Source organism: Zootoca vivipara, chromosome 7, assembly GCF_965207765.1.
Source record: "Zootoca vivipara chromosome 7, rZooViv2.hap1.1, whole genome shotgun sequence".
In the NCBI taxonomy this organism is placed as follows: domain Eukaryota; kingdom Metazoa; phylum Chordata; class Lepidosauria; order Squamata; family Lacertidae; genus Zootoca; species Zootoca vivipara.
In genome coordinates this window covers 44473587-44491554 of record NC_142590.1, presented here as the reverse complement: position 1 = coordinate 44491554, position 17968 = coordinate 44473587, and the positions used below count along the sequence as shown (strand labels likewise).

Here is a 17968-nt window from a genome sequence, read left to right as displayed (position 1 = left end):
CACTTGGGGGAAAAACAGGTTGCTAATCTAGAATTGATATTCAACTGGTTATCTTTGCATTCATGCCATTGGATTGGAAACCCGAGCAGAGCATTTGCAGAACCTTCTCGAGCTTTAAACTGTGAGCAAGTAGACATGCACTTTGGTTTTGACTTCTGTACAGCACCGAGCACATTATTAGATTCTTTATAAATAATACGGAAAGATGACACAAGCCAGTGAGCTGGTGGTCCTGTCCCTTCTCCTGAGACAGAGAGAACTAGATTTAGGAAAGAACACTCTAATGCCCATTACCTTCCACCCAGCCTCCTTATACCAACCAACAAAGAAGACACACCGGGAGCAGGGAAGGAGAGTGGGTTAACCGCAGTATACTTGGCCAACTATAACTTGGATGGATGGCTTTAAAAGAGGATTAGACAAATTCACAGAGGATAAGGCCACCAATGGCCACTAGTCCCTCAGAGGCAGTAGGTCTTTGAATACCAGTTGCTGCGAATGGCAGGTGGGGAGGGTGCTCTTGCCCTCAGGTTCTGCTTGTGGGCTTCCCATAGGCATGAGGTTGGTCACAGTGAGAACAGGATGCTGGACTAGACGGGCCTTTGTTCTGGTCTAGCAGGGCTCCTCTTATGTTCTTATACTATACAGATGACCACTTGAAGAGCACCAGGGGTAAGATAAGCAAGTTGCTTTTCTTCTTTGAGGTCTCTGTGTAGCCTCACAACTGGGCGAATGGTAAATAACTGGATCAGATCAGCAGGTCTTGGGACTGAAACCCAAGTACTTACAATACCGCAGCTAGAGTAGGAGAAGCCGAAGCAGAGATGGGAGACTTGGCAATCGCAATGCCTTTGCCAACGTGTTACTGTGGCTGCTTCTGTCCATCAGAAATCTATTTATTTATTTGAACACTTTATATACTGCTTAACTACAATGATATTCAAAGCTATGCACAAGAAAATCAATTTAATGCAAATAAAAATCAAGTATGCGGAAGGGGCAAATAGCTTTGTCTCCTGTGAGTGCTTGGAAGTCTTCTTGGTGGCATGTTCAGTCTCAGGCAAGAGGTCTTACTCATCAGAAGACAATTGGACAGTGGGGTTGGAAGCAGGGTTGGAAGGTGCCAGAACAGAGACTGTTTATACTGCTTCCCTGGAAAGTCCCTCCACCAATTCAGCAGAGGAGGCCTTTACCAAAAGCATATATTCAAAAATGATAGATTTCCTTAGCCACAGTGCTCAATCTTGTGCTCCCCAACAAGACATATCAAGCAAATACCTTGCCTGTTCAGTGTGGCCGTATTGCTTCTACATCTGAGGTACTGTGACCTACTGTGTCACAGGTGTTGGGCTGGTGGTAAAAAAAAAAATTGAAACAATTTTTGCAGAATACAAATGGAGTCTAAACCAATTACCTGAAAATACTAAGAAATTGAAAGAAAAATGAGTAAAATCACTGAGTTCATAGAGGACTCTCAGAAAAAGTTCTCTGTTATGTTGCAATGATCAGAAAAGAACTGAGGAAGGTACCACTTTACCCCTTGGGACAAATGCATGAAAGGCCTGGCTAAACTGTGGTTCTGACGAGTTGTTCTTGGGCTGAAACTGTCCTCAGCCCCAGCCAGCATGACCATGATGGGAGCTGCAGTCCAATAATATCTGGAGGAACACAGATTAGCCACTCCTGCTTTAGAAAGTTCCAGAGATGCTCTGAGAGGCACAAGCACTAAAAGCCCTGTCCCACTCCACATTCACAACATAAAACCATTAGCCATTAGCCATTAAACCATTGGGTAAAATTAGAATCCAAATAGTTATGTTCTGAAAATATTGTTGGTACCAAGCAGCTTTCGCTCAGCAGGTGTTCCTTTTTATAATCTTATGGTTTTAGACAAACAATTTAGTGGTGAAAGGATTAAAACAATTTTTGTGGCATTCTAGATTTCGCCTCTATGTTTGTAACTAGGACACCTGGGACTGATTTGCTGCCTCCTTGTATGTTCCAGCAGTGCTGACTTATTTGCCTCACGAAATGAGGATAAGAGGCTAACTCTGCTTGTTTAAAATTGCAAGCTCTTGGACCACACATGGTTCTTTCCTTTGGGAGGAAAAAAGGCATTGCTTCTAGGTTGGCACATAAGCAAAGATGAAGATCATAGAAATAAATCATGGAGAGTGAGTTATTTCACATGTTGAATGGATTCTTAAAAGATGCAGCATATGTACTAAGAACAATCCTGTGGTAGTTGGTCTTCTCATGGTACCATATGTATGACACTTTCTCAAACATGGAAATTGTTTGTAGTGTTGGAAAACGTGTATAGTGTAATATATGAAGTGAAATGTGAGGGATGCGAACATCTCAGGTTCATACATCAGGAAGCCATGGTGGTATTTGCTTCCTGATGTGTACAAGCCACCCATCATACCGGTATATTACAGGACACACATTTTTTCCTACTCAGAGATGATGTTTGAAAAGTAATATGCAAAATGGCCTTGAGACATAGAGGAGTTGGATTAGGTTTGAAGCCAGAGTTGATTTTTTCCATCTCTGACTTCCATGGGATATTTCAGCTTTCATCCCCAGACCTACTGTAAAGATTAAACACAGCATTTTCCTGGCATTGGTACCACTGAGGTTTTCAACCAAAGTTTCATAATTGTACCCTATAAAATTTTAGGCACTGCTTGTGGAGCAATCTGAAGTATCTAAACATAATTATATTATTTTGTCATAATTTTACCCTCCTCTGTGTATTGTATTTTGCAATCTGTCCTTAATGTCTGAAATAATCACAGAGCTTAAAGTGGCTATAATCAAGAACTAATGAATAACTCTTCATTCTTGAATCACAGCATATCTCCCTGCTGTTTACAATCTGAGTGCACCATGGTTCCTCTCCCACTGCCTTGCCTTCTGCCATGCATGTGGGTATGCAGATAGGCAGTTTACTAGCTTAAAATGTTTACATGCAGCTGTGCCATTCAGCAATGATTTCCTGCTTGGGTTTTATGCTGTCCAAAACTGACAGTCCTGTGTTTCTCTCAGAGGCTGACCAGAGCATATATGGGATCCATTACATATAAAATTGCTGCGTTTGGCAGAGGCCAACATTGTCTGATGCAATGTTGCCCAGCAGGGCATTAAAGAGATGGAAATAGGAAGATGACAAAGCTGTGCTTGGTTGTGATCACTGCATTCCTGGCTTGACAAACACTTGTCTCAGGATGCTTCTACCTAGCATTATATTGCCCTTAAAAATATATAGGGGTGTATGTGATAAACAGCATTATCTCTAGCTTGGCACTATCAACCTGCTTCCTTATTACCACATTTTTTGTAGGGGAAAAATAATCACATGTGAATGCTGGTCATTCGGTGCTACTTAAGCAGGGCTTATTGTGGACTGTCCCAGGGCCTAATGCTTTTGGAAGGTATTGTTTTATTAGCAGAAAGGCAGTGAGCAATAAAGCCTTTGGAATTTTCTTTAAGGCTTTTGCCAACACTAGTGACGGCGTGAGAATCTTACATGGAAGTCTGCCAGCCAATGTGGCAAATTAATATGGAGCTGGAGCAAGAAGGATGGGAAAGGCAGGAGGATTAACACTAACAGAGGCCAATCAGAAGGAGGATGGGAAGAACCAAAGTGGCCCACCTTGATTCTTCAGGTAAGACAGAAGCAGCAGCTGCCTGTTCAGATTATAACAAAGGTGCTATCTGCACTATACATTTAAAGCAGCATCACACCACTTAAAACAGTCATGGATCCCCTTCAAACATCTTGGGAACTGTAGTTAGTTGAAGATGCTGTGAGCTCTGATAACTGTAGCTCCTTGAAGGAAATAGCAGTCCTCTAACAATTCTCATCACTCTCTGCAGATGGTGCATAAGAAGAGGTAAACTGATAAAACCCAGATATTTTCTGGATCCTATAGCTTTCCCAAAAGCCTCCAAGTGATTGAATTGTACTGTATGATCCACATACAGAAAATCATTCAGCCACAAGTTGGTGAAAACTTGCAGTCATGGCAGCTGAAGCCTGCAGAACTCTGCAGGAGGGGGAATATAGTGAAGCAGAACAGAGGCAGGCAACTTACACGCTGATGGCTGGAACAGGACTCCTCAGCAGCATAAAAATCTCATTTGAAAAATGCGGGGTTTGGCCTTATTGCCACGGACAAAGTCTTATGCAAAAGGTTAACTGAATAAGAAAAACAAACTGCATGCAAAATCTGTTGATTTCTAAGACAAATCTAAAACAATTCTGGAGTTGGCTTTTTATTTTGAGGGCTAATATTTTTAGGACAAGGGTAATGCACACATGTCCACCAAATGAACATCTATACTTCATCACACAGGAAGCTTCATGAATGTTTTCATGGAAGGGATGAAATTTCCATTCCAAATAAAATATGTAAAATTAGCCACAGGCCTACAGCTTACAATATATTTATAAAAAGTCCTTCATGCAGAGCAAGATTCCCGCCTCTGCAGAACAGGATCCCAAGAACTGGCGTTTAGCAAAACACACCCTAAATCCTGAAAAATATTTGACAACGCTGTTGGTAATAAAATCTGGCCCACTATCATGCCAAAAAGCAACAAAACCAACTACTCAAAAATCATGTCATACAGATAATTCTTGGATGGTCTTCTCTACCTCCCAGTCTTCAAAATTGTGCTCTTTGGCCTGACCCCCGGCAGGGATGGACACAGCCATTGCTTCCTTGTACTGTTTCTTGCTTGAGATGGTTTTACTACAAGTGTCACTCCCATTTCACTGGCTGTCATTCATTTTTATTTTCTATGTTTAAAGTTAAACACCATAAAACAGTATTAATGAGTATTAGCATTTTAAAAGCGCCTTGTGTGTTTTTTAAATACTGATCTGTGATGAAGTGTGAAATCTTTTATTGTTGCGAGCCTCCACCTGTGAAATCTGCTATCCTTTCTTTAGCACTGCTTGCAGGGTGTGAGTGTTGCCCTCCTCATTAAGAAGAGCAACCCCATCACTTATTTTCTCAGGTATAATAGTAGTTACAAAGACCAAAGCAACAGAACAGAATTGTTCCTTTAATTTCAGGGTCCCCCTGACTGATTGCTTCATTTGAAGGTTTGTTGAGACTGTAGGTAGGGTTTCTTAACATATTGAGGGATTAAGCCTAAACAATTATAAAGTTACTTCCCTGGAGCTTTCGAAAAGAGCTCTTTGGTTCTTGGCTCAGTTTCTCTGTTGCCTCCCTCCCACTTTTTAGTATCTTTCTACTATTAATATCTGCACTGCTTTGCCTTCACCTCTCAAGCCAGCTGCACCTCCTATGGGAAGTTCACCTGACACTTCTAGAGAGCTGTGACTTGATATTGCTCTGGTATGTCTTTTACACCACCACCTGGTAATATCTGGCTAGAATTTAAGCAGAGATTTGGCTAGGTCTCCTACCTCTAGTATGACCAGGAAATTCATATTGATCTTAATAGGAATAAACCAGTGTTACACTTATAGCAGTACAGTGGTACCTCTGGTTCTGAACGGGATCCATTTCGGAGGCCATTCGCAACCTGAAAAGGCCGCATCCTGAAGCGCTGCGCCTGTGCAGGCGCGTGATGTAATTTGGCGCTTCTGCACATGCGCAAAGCGTGATTTAGCGCTTCTGCTGATCCACACGCACAAAACCCAGAAATAACCCATTCCGGGACTTCCGGGTTTGGTGCGTCCATATCCCGAAAAGACGCATCCTGAAGCAGATGTAACATGAGGTATGACTGTATGGGTTTCTAACCAACAGATGCTTGTCAATTAAGTATTAATCCCGCCAATTCAGTCCTGATGAGTTTTGCAGATTCAAAAAAATAAGAAAGATGTAAGGGGGGGCAGAGGGAGGGGGGACAAAAAAGTAAAGAGGACAGAAGAAAGAGAAAAGTTAATTATGAACCTGTTGGTACATAGTTTATGGTTCTCATCGTTCTAAGGGATAAAGCCAAATAACGTTTAAAAATGCTGTGTAAACCAGGCGCACTCTTGTTGGATCTCAACATTATTTTCTCCTGATCCTTTGATGGAGATTAAAAATTTCCATGTGAATACAAATAATGAAACAACAGTTACTTGGAGATTCCGCCCCCCCCCCTAATTCTCCAAACTAGAGCAACCAGTCACAATTCCCCTCCCCCCTCAATCCCCACTGCTTTAAAGGGGGGGAAAGTCAACTCGCTTTGAAGAAAAAAGACAAAATAATGCCAAGAACAGGGGGATTAGGGAAATGATATTTATATCTTGGACCAAATTAAACTGTCAATGCAGGAGGCGGGCAAACAGCCCCTACCATATATACACACCAAACATGTCTCTTCAAGGAAAGGGAAAAGAGATTTCAAAAGAGTTAATGCTGCCCCCAGTTAATACCACCTGCCTCAGACTTAACACTCCTTAAAAGACAGGGTTTGGGTTGATTTCCCACAATATGGCTTTAGTGAGCACAATGGAAGAAGCCATTATTAGCTTCTTTTTTTAACCTTCTTTACTGATTCATGTCTTTAAAACTTAGGAATTTCAGAGACATGCTAAGAATGCAGTGCTAGCAGATGTGCGTTATATACAACAGTAGGGAAGATAAACATGCATACAATTTTTGGCCTGGACTGTGTGTACATCGTTTTGCCTCATGTCTTTCCATGCTCACAGCTCCTGTTTGATCTCCTGGAAAAAAATGGCATCCACAAGTGTGAAGATTGCACTACTTTTCTGTTCTACTGAAAAAAAGTCACTCTGTAGTCTGAGAATAGATGGAAGGACCTCAAAGAAAATACAGGATGACAATGATGGATGGTGGTACAATGTTTAATAAAAACAGCAAAGAAAGCATGGCAATTCCACAGTATATGTCTACTGTAGAAGCACTGGGTAAAATCTATTATTTCCCTCATGCAGTGCTTATATTGCCATTGAAAGTGTCACATGGCTGTGGTTACAAAATGATATGTTCATCTACTGTTGTGTACCTGTTATATTACTAGTGACTAAAGCTTAAGTCCAAGGACACAGGTCAGTTTGATGACTTCAGGGTCTCCATGCAGCCTGACAGTTCTATGCCATTGAATTTTATAACATGGAACAGGTACAGACCTCTACAGGCCTGAAACTGACTCAGTTGCTTTGGTTGACTTTTGTCGGGAGAGAGACAGGGTGTGTGTGACCTTGTTGATTCTCCTTGACCTTTCAGCAGCTTTTGATACCATTGACCATGGTATCCTCCTAGACCACTTGCAGAATTTGGAAGTTGGGAGCACTGTTTCATGGTGGTTCTGCTCTTATCTCTGAAAGCAATTCTAGAGCATAACACTGGATGACGTCTGTTTGGTTCCATGAAAGTTCTTCTGTGGTTGCCCAACAGGATTTGATCTTGTTGCCCAAGCTATTTAACAGCTATATGGTGGAGTCCTTAGAGGATCTGAATTGAGGTGCCATCACTATGTTGATGACATCCAGTTCTCTCTCTGTTCCATCAGTGTCAGGAGATGAAGTCCAGATATTGAATCTGTGCTTAGAGGCAGTAATAAGCAGCATGTGGACCAAAAAAACTGAAGCTAAATCCAGGTAAGATGGAGGTGCTGTTTGCAGTTAGTTCCCAGGTCTGGGACGAACAGCCTCTTCTGGATGGGGTTGCTCATATTTTAATATATCAAGAAATCAAAGGATTCACATACAGTTCTATGATTCAAAATACTCACATACCTACAACACACTGAAATGACAATTACAAAGACTGTTAAAATCTGACAGTATGGACATCTGAAAGCTAGAAATACAACGGAGACCAGTTAGGAAACATAGGCACCAAAGAAATCTACAGTAAGTAGCACTGAGCAGAGAAAAAGCTTCCTATGGAAGAGGTGGTGACTTCAGTGCCCTTGAAGTTTCATTCCCTTTCAGATACTCTGCCCACCCCTACTGCAGTGCCACCCCCAACTCTGTACCTCTTCAGATTTAAGAGTTATTGAGATAAAATAAATGGTACTGTTTAAAATGTAGGGAAGTGTGAAGCAGTGGTCTCCTCATAGGTAGGAAGGAAAAATGACAACCACCTTCACATTCCACATTATAACTTATTAGGAAATACATTTTGTTTGCATTTTGATTACTAGGAATATTGCAATTTGCTCAGTTTCTTCTGAACAAATTTGTTTCTTTATGCATTTTAATCACAAGGAAAGTATTCATTATACAACCTGATTTTTACAGGGCAAAAAAAAATACATTCCAGCCACACGGCTGACGTGTTCTCTATTAGGTGTCCACAGAGCAAGCTCTGTTTTGCAGGCATCTTTTCGGCATGTGAGAAGAGAGAGAAAGAGAGAGAGAAAGTATGCATTAAGCCAGGAGTTTGGCTCTGCCAGACCTCCCTCACAGTCTGTAGGCCTTGCCAGGAAACACAGGTGACAGTGTGAATGATAAAAAGGCATTGAGAAGGGAAAGCAAAGCTATGGGCTGGTTTAGTCTGGGCAGCATCTTAATGTAAACCTGCAGGGGCCTCTGTGTACAACAAACCACAAAGCAAATCAAGCAGAAGCGTACGGACAAAATATACCCTCATCCACTGAAGCAGAGCTTCCCACCCCCTGGTAATCTCAGTATTCTTCATAGGAGGTACAGGACACATTTCAACTTTTCCCTCGCGAGAAGAATTTCAAACTGTAGTTGAGGTTGGAGAAGTGATCTTTTCTGGAACACTTTTCCAGAGAAAGGCAGGTCTGGAGGGCTGGCTGAAGGAGGAGGAAGAGGAGCTACAAAGGAAGTAGATTATCAAAACGCAGGGGTTTTCAACGATTTATAGTTGTTTTTTAAATTCCTGTTTTTTAGAAGTACTAAAGGTGACAATTTAGCTAGTCTGAATACAAGCCAGCCAACAGCTTCAGCTGGAATGTAATGAGCTTTTTAGCAGAGTACAGTAACCACGTTACTCAGTGAACTGCTACACGCATAGCTGTTGAATCTCACTAAGGGCAAAAAATAAAAAGTTTGACAAAATAAGACAAAACTAATCCATCTGTTTTAAATTCTAGTTTGGTTTATTTAAGAATATATATAAGAAGGTAGGTTACTAAAGAGGAAGTTGTGCAGAGGCCTCCTCAAATCATCCTTTTGTGACAGGTGCCTGATTCTATTTTGCTCTCCTTGTTCAGTCAATGCATGCCTTTCCCCCTCAGAATCAGGCTCAAAGGTTCATTTTACTAAATAATTGCCTACCTTAGCTGTGGAGTAGATGAGTGCCAGCGTGGTATAATGGGCTCGAACCTTAGGCCAGTCTCTATCTATTGGTCTAGCTCAGGGGTTCCCAACAAAAATTTCTCGAGGACCCCTCATCGAGCCGCTATTGTGACAAGGACCCCCATTAATTCCTAATCCTAAAATTAAAAAGTGAGCCAAATTAAGAGTCTTTTTATATTTTATATTTATACGTTTTTTACAGTTCTTCCTCTTCATCTGTAGGCCTTTGTCGTTTTAACGAACCACTTTTTAACCAACGGTCCATTTTTAACTACGCGAACTGTAGCTTCCGCGAAAAACAACGCTTTGTTTACAAACACTACTGTTTTGCAAAGAGGCAGCGCGCGCCAGGGAGGAGGGAGGGTAATGGAGAAGACAGGGTACCTGCGCAGTAGCGCACAAATGAAGCTGACGTGCGCAAAGCATCTTGGGGAGGTGAGCGTTAGTAGAATGCGCGTGCTGCCGCTTTGCAAAACAGTAGTGTTTGTAAAGCGCCACCTAACGGCATACAGCAGAACTACTGCCTCTATCTAATTCTAGTTTTGCGCTAGACTCTGCTCATGCAGGAAGCGGCCAAAACAAAAAATCTGTTATCATACGAAATATATTTAATATATTTTTTATTCTAATAGCATCTTGCGGACCCCTCTGGCATAGCTCGCGGACCCCTGGGGGTCCCCGGACCACCTGTTGGGAACCACTGGTCTAGCTTACCTTACAGGGTTACTGGGAGGATAAAATGGAGAAGAACTGTATCCAGCTACTTGGAGGCAGGTGGTGGGAGAGGTTAACTGTAATAATGAATGAAAACCAACCAACGCAGGCTGAATCTAGATATATGGCAACTGGTGATATAGGAAGGTGTGGAACTTCCTGCTATAGATGATATCCACACCCCCCCGGTCCTGTTCTGCTGGGAGTCATGAGGACTAGAACCAGAAATTTATTCATTTCATAATTTTCTATCTTGCCTTTTTCACCAAAGAGATTCAATGGGGCTTACGAACAGTATTAAGAACAAAATTAAAATGGACACAAAAATAATCCCTAAAAGTATCCCTATAAGCATTCAGATTAATACATTAAGAACAAGTTTAATAAATTCCAGAAGCACAAAAGTAAGCAAAACTGACCCAGTAAAACTTAAAACATTAACCAAATGCATTTTTTAAAGCCACGTTTTAGCGTATCATACTAATCAATAGAGTAAGGGGTCCCGATGGATCTTGCACAGCAAGAGATTCTATAGGGTAGGTGGCACAACACGAAAGGCCCTACTCACAGCTAACACCAGCTTCACCTCCCAAGGTTGAGGGATCTGAATCAAAGCCCCATATGACACTCAGTATGTGCAGGGAGGAACATTTTGAGTAAGACAGTTTCCAAAGCACACAGGTTCCAAGCTGCATTTAAGATCAGCACCTTGAATTGAACCCAGAAAATCACATAGAACCCACATGATAAAATCAGAGCGCCGAGCTTCTGTCAGCATTCTACATGCAGTATTCTGCAAAAACTGAAGCTTCCAAACGTTTTTCAAGGACAGTTCCACATACAGCATATTACAGCAGCCTAATCTGGAGGTCACTACAGAATGCAAAGTCTGCCTTTCTCACAAATGGCTATAGAATATTCAAAAGCACAAAGGCACAACGGAACATTCTCTCTCTCTCTCTCTCTCTCCACCCCGCAAAAAAAAACCTGTTTTAGGGGCTCTTGCAACAATTTGGAGCAGATTTGTGGAGAGTGCAGGGTATGCACAGCGGAAGGAAAAGTCCTGTTGTGCAAGAGGAAATCCTTGCACTGATGAGATGTGGGTAGTTGAATACAGTACTGCCCCTGTCCTTTTACCATTCAAGTGCATTGTACTGAAGGGAACATCCTGCATGTATATGTATTTTTGAAGCTGATCTCTCTTCCTTGGCTGGCTTTTTCAGGAACAAGTTAAGGTTTAGTAAACTATTATCTCTGCTGTATCACTTAGCAATTTTTACTGATTTTCTTTCTATCCCACTCACACCAGCTTTTTAAAAAAATTAAAAAACAGAGTTGCATTCCTGAAGTTTCCTAAATCCAGACATTTGGCTTCCAAGGTGATGAGAGACACTGAAGTACACAAGCTATCTCATTTACGGTAACGACTACAGCAAGTGGTAATAAAAGCAAGGGTCCTTGGGCTCAACTATGGGCTGCTCCTGATTTTAAGGCAAATGCGCTGACTTTTTGCTACAAGGACTGTTCTAACCAGGATTGCTCTCTTCTTCCATAAAAGGTTGTTTTGCTTCCTCTCAGTGGGTGGTCTCAGTTTCATAGAAGAAACACAACAAGTTAAAGAATACAGGATGTATCAAAGATGTGCAAGGTTATCCAGGATGGGGTGGGATTTGCAGATGCACAAAACAATATACACACAGAAGATACACACAAAAGAAATGGGAATATGTTAATTTTGTTAACAAGGAAGCCCCAATAGATGTGAATTAAGAGAAAGCAGGCACATATTAGGTTTCTCTAAGAAACCATCAAGATTATTGGTTCAGTGTGGTATATCCCATCTTCTATTGCTACTGCTTTTGGGTGGGAAGTTATCAGTCATAAAAAAATACACATTTGAGGGTTTGGATTTAATTTAAGTGTCTAAACAGCTTGCTTTGGTCTTGTCAGATACAGTTAACTGTCAAGCATTTATACTGAACAAACTTCCTTCTCATTTGGTATGTTCAGCAAGCAGAAGTCCTGTGTTAACTTATGAGTTAAAACCAATGAGCCTTCCCTATTGGACTGATATCACACATGGCACCAGTGGTCAACTAATTTTGGATAGACTTGGTGGCCAGTGAACCTTCTGTCAATATGATCAATGTCATTTCTTGTTGTTGCTGTCGTCTTTATAGTGATTCAGTACAATGCCTTGCAGTTGTGTCTGCAACTATGCAATCTCTACCAATGTTTCAGGAAAACTCAGTTAAAAACATGGGAAGGGAAGCCCTGTTTTTTTGAGTTTAGGTCAAACTTGTTGAGCTTCTTTTAGGAGGAAGGGAGGCCCATTTTTGTTTAGGGCTTCAGGTCATAGTTCAGCTTTTTTTAGGGAGGAGGAAAATTTGGGGTGAGCTTTTTTTAGGGGTGCCAGTGATCTAGCAGTGATCTACCACAGACATCCAGTGATCTACTGGTAGATCACAATCTACCTGTTGGACGTGCCTGCTGTAAATCAAGCAGAGAGAAAGCTGCTTGCAAGGCTCCTGTACAGGCGTACCAGTATCTTCCTCTTGCTGCAGAGTTCCAGCATCACAGCGTCACCCAGAGGCACCCACAAATGTGAGTTATCCCTCTCTCTATTTCTTCCTTCCTTCCCTCCCTCTTCCGTCCTTAATAAAATAAGGGGGGGGCAGATAAGCCCCACATAGAAAGCCCATCAACATGGGGGGGTGACTCTTTAAAATACAGTATTTACCAGTAATTGGGGGGGGCGGCACCTAGGCCTCTAGGAGTTGGCTGCTATGCCTAGGACAATTCAAGAAAGCAGATTGATGCATATGCTATGGTAATATATCAATAGAATCATGGAATTGTAGTCGGAAGGGACCACAAGGGTCATCTAGTCCAACCCCCTGCAATGCAGGATCTTTTTCCCAAGGTGGGGCTTGAACCCACGACATGGTTGAAATATTATGCTGATATGCAGCAACACCTTGGAGCTGTCGTGACTGCGGCCGTGCCTTCCCTCGCCCTCGTCCGCCCTGCCACCCCCTCTCGCCTGCCCGACCCTCCCGTCCTCTTACTGCAGAGTTCCAGCATCACAGCATCACCCAGAGGCAACCACAAATATGAGTTATCCCTCTCTCTATTTCTTCCTTCCTTCCCTCTTCCATCCTTAATAAAATACGGGGGGGGGGGCAGAAAAGCCCCACATAGAAAGCCCATCAACATGGGGGGTGACTCTTTAAAATACAGTACAGTCGTACCTCGGGTTGCGAACACCTTGGGTTACGAACAACCCGGGTTACGAACTTCGCAAACCCGGAAGTATTTTCGCCGTGCGCGCGTGCGCAGAAGCGCCGCACGCCTTTGCGCATGCGCAAAGCGCAAAAATAACTGAAATAGCGCTTTGCGCATGCGCAAAGCGGCGGTTCGGGCCCTTTTCGGGTTACGAACTTTTCGGGTTATGAACTGCGACCCGGAACGGATCGCGTTCGTAACCCGAGGTACCACTGTATTTACCAGTAATTGGGGGGGGGGAGATGCACCTAGGCCTCTAGGAGTTGGCTGCTATGCCTAGGAGTAGGACAATTCAAGAAAGCAGAATGATGCATATACTATGGCTATATATCAATAGAATCATAGAATTGTAGTCGGAAGGGACCACAAGGGTCATTTAGTCCAACCCCCTGCAATGCAGGAATTTTTTCCTAAGGTGGGGCTTGAACCCACAACATGGTTGAAATATTATGCTGATATGCAGCAACGCCTTGGAGCCGTCGTGTCTGTGGCCGTGCCTTGCCTTGCCCTCGCCCGCCCTGTCACCCCCTCTCGCCTGCCCGACCCTCCCGTCCTCTCCAGCCAAGCAGGGTAGCCGCCGATGCTGCCAGCCCCAGAAGCACAAGGTGGCCGCTGCCGCTGCCGCCGCCACGATATCATCAGGCCAGCTGGCCCTGTAGCCCCGCCCACGTTCCCACTTGGGGCCCCGCCCCTGAACGACCATGGCTTGCCCCCCCCTAGTTTTGATCCTGGCTACGCCCCTGGTTAAAAACTTAATGGTTAAAAGAATATAGCCATCACTAAGAAGCAGCCCTGACACCAGCTGCATCTCTGAAACACAGCAGAAGGTCAAGGACAAACAGAAGCACCTCTGCGGTTCTCCTGCAGTTCAGAAATGGAAAGGGGCTGCGGACTTCTGCAGGCCTTCTCTGCACCTGCCATGCAGCTGGAGTTCCATCCACCTGAGGCACAGGCACAAAAATGAGCCAATGGGGAGGGCAAAGGCTTGTTTTAGCTCTTTGCTGGCATCGAGCAAGTATGAAGCTAAAGCAAATTGCAACCTTCCCCCCATCTTTGGGACTGGAATCATCCCTCCACCTTTGTAGTTCTGGTCCTGGGAGGAAGCTTCTGGCTTCTCTCGTTCACCAGAGCCCAGTTGATTTTTCATCAGGTGAGGGCTAAAAGCAAGATTGCTGAACACAGTGTCTGACCAGAAGTGCTTTCTTCCACTAATAGTGTGCAGGGCTGATATACAGACAGGATTGTAATCAACATATCACTAAGCAAATCATTCTCTCCCTTTCCTCCCCCAATGTGCCTCCTAAAACTGTTCTGAGCTCCCCACCATTCCAACCCTCCAAAGCAGATTTGGGGATTGTGTGGCATAAAGGGGCATTTGTATCTGACATTGTCACTACAGGGTTGGCATAGGCAATGGAAGAGATTAACCTAAGGAATAGAGGTTGGGTAGAAAATACAGCAGCTGCTAGAACAGGAAAAGCTTAAGGGTTTGTTATTGTTTGTTGTGGGGTTTTGTTTGTTTTTTTAAGAGGAGAGGAGTTTAGGAAGCATTCCACATAATTTATAATGTGATTATTAAAACACTTTAAAATGCACAAGTGATTTAGACTCTAGACCTCTTTCCTTACCTGTTCTCTACAAGGAAGTCTACCACACATTTCTTCAAGCAGTACAGATGAGCATCCATCAGTCCTGTCCTAATGTGCATTTTAGAATGCCTGGAAAGGGAATGAAAGAGAGTGAAGTTATTCAGCTCTGCATTCCACAGCCATTTTAAGAGCTCCACTTTAAAATCACTACATGGTAAAACTTTACAAGAGACATCTGTGTTCCCAAACCCTTGCTGTAGAATTAGTAGGGAGGTGAATGTTGATGGCTTCCATAACTTGACTGTGTGTCATACAAACATACACCTGTTGATCCAGTTTGCCATTGACCTTATTCCATAAGTGCTGTAGGCTCCAGCAAAGGCATAAAGGTAAAGGGACCCCTGACCGTTAAGTCCAGTCGTGGATGACTCTGGGGTTGTGGCGCTCATCTCGCTTTACTGGCCGAGGGAACTGGCGTTTGTCCTTAGACAGCTTCCGGGTCATGTGGCCAGCATGATTAAGCCACTTCTGGTGAAATGCCGTTTACCATCCCACCGGAGTGGTACCTATTTATCTACTTGCACTTGACACGCTTTCGAAATGCTAGGTGGGCAGGAGCTGGGACCGAACAATGGGAGCTCAGCCCGTTGCGGGGATTTGAACCACTGACCTTCCAATTGGCAAGCCCTATGCTCAGTGGTTTAGATCACAGCGCCACCCACAATAAATCCAAAAGTCTTTGAAGATGCCACAAGACTATTTGATTTGGTTGTTGTTGTTTGTTGTTGTTTTACCTCTAATACAATGGGTATTCTTCACGGGTGTTTTGCATATATTTTCTTTATTTTTTATTAAATGCAGAAACCATGTTAATATGAACTGTAGCAAGATTTCAAGTTAGGTATACTAACATCACTTTGCTTGTTATTTCTATAGAAACAATCATTTTCTCATATACTATATGGAATTTCCTCCATATGAATACATTTTAAATCAGGGTTTGTTTCTTTTTAAGAGACGGTACTACAAATGTTGGTGTTGGTGGCATCCATCTGTCTTGAAAGACAATGGAGTGCACCCCTGGAAGTGAAGTCAAAGCACTGCATTAACAGCACCAAAGTGACCTCCTGGGGGCACAAGTCTGGCCAGTGTGTATGGTGGTCTTGAGTGTGCACACAACATGGACAAGAGATCATGACATGCAGAGGACAAACATGAAACCTAGGGATTTTTTGTTTTTTGTTTTGCTAATAACCTGCATCATCACTTTAAATTGTGCTTGACATGCAAATGTTTTTAACACAGATAACTCAATCAAAGCAAAAGTAAAATACTACATAGACATAGTGCTTGATGTTCAGTCCTGTCTTCTGCATGTAAAAGGAAACATGTACTGTAAAGAAACTAGAATCATACAGTTTGACACTGACTTCTGAAACCAGGCTTACCCAATGAAGCAACAAAATCAGGGTCAGAATCTAAACATGATGGTCAAAGCAGAATATAGAATCAGTGCATCTTGAATGAGGCAGGATGATGGTTCCAGTTTTGCTCTCTCGGCAATTCTACTTAGTACATCCATGGGAAAGGACTCTACTATTTATAGCACAGTCCTATGCAGTGCTTTTTTCTAAAAAAATGTTTAGGGGTACTCTCATTTTGACTCAAGAAAACCATCATTTCATCATTCAAATCAGGAAAAGGAAATACAGTAAATGGACAAAAAGTACAAAGATTCACCAAATGTTTAGGGGTATGCACCCCCCTGCATCCCCCCAGAAAAAAGCACTGGTCCTATGTATGTCTACCCAAAAGTCCCACTTCCGTAAGGTCTAGGGTAGATCCAACAAAGTCATTGTGTTAGAAGAATAATTTTCTTCTCCCTTCCACGTGTCTTGCTACACCCAACCCAATCGGCTCCAAAAGTTTGGCAAAACCTCCAGATGAGATTTTAGGGAGTGCAGGGGGCACACAAGGCAGGAAAGGGTAGGGTAGTTCCACTGCACAAACAGAAGCCAACGTGCTCACGTAATGATTTTGTAGGATACAATCCATAGTCCCAGGTAAATGTACAAAGGATTGCACCTTTAGAGTGCAAACTTACACAAATTTACTTCTGAGTAAATCAAACTGAACAGGGTGGGACCTGCTTTTGAGTAGACATATGTTGTTAGTGTGACTTTTATACTTACTGAAGGTTCCCAGAAGCAAGGTTACTCATTCACTTCAATGGTAGATCGCACCCTGTATGTTGCTTTGACATGGGATAGGAGACTTCATTGAGTACACAAGGAACTTTGGATTGTAGCCAAAATGTTGGCTTTTTATTATCTTCTGCTCAGAGAATCTGGGATAATTTATAACTGATTTCTGGGTCAATACCTGTAGTATCCTTCCTATTTAATTCATTGGTTGAATTAAATGTTTCAGCCAAGTGTGGCAACTACAGACACTGAAGAAATGGTTGGAAATGAAACTTCTTCTTTCCTCTTGTAAACTGGAGACAATGTGCTGGAGAATTTGGAATTCTCATATGTTGCCACCCCACACAGCTCTGCTCAAATCCAATGCAGCTGCGGGTCACATTTCTACAACAAAAAAATCCCATATGCATTCCACTAACAGCATAAAGCAGGAAACACCTCCCTCATTCAGGGTAGTACACCACAAAAATAACGAGGTTTTTGTTTATATCTGAGCTTTAAGAGAGCAATTCCAGAAACTGCAAGTTCCTACATGGTAGTATTGATTTAATTAGCCTGAATAGCACATTTTGTTTGCGTTAAAGACCTCCAACACATTTATTAAAATGGAGTCATAAATGTTAACTGCTTGCTCAACTACTTAAAGATGACCAAGTGCGGGGAAGATACTTCAAAACTCATTTCAAACTCCTTTATAAGCAAATGCAGCATGTTTTAAGGGAGTTCAAACTATATTTAATTAAAAAAATTACCCAGTCAGTCAATCAGATCATACAAATCCTGCAACCCTGCCAACAATCAAATACAAATTAAAGTCATGAAAGAATTTATGGAAGTACAAACCCTGAAGCACTGCAATTCTATTCCTGGCAAATACGACAACCTTCCGTGTTAAAACAAATCTAGGC

The 17968-nt window shown here is 42.5% G+C and overlaps 1 protein-coding gene across 3 annotated transcripts in view; it reads right to left on the bottom strand.

The window, feature by feature from the left end:
- EIF2B3 (eukaryotic translation initiation factor 2B subunit gamma) overlaps positions 1-17968 on the bottom strand; it is an 80843-nt gene that overhangs the window by 28727 nt on the left and 34148 nt on the right. For all 3 annotated transcript variants that reach the window (XM_035121471.3, XM_035121470.3, XM_088673249.1), the window contains exon 6: positions 14896-14985. In XM_035121471.3, coding sequence (XP_034977362.1) covers positions 14896-14985 — 90 coding nt within the window. The remainder of the gene's footprint in view (positions 1-14895; positions 14986-17968) is intronic.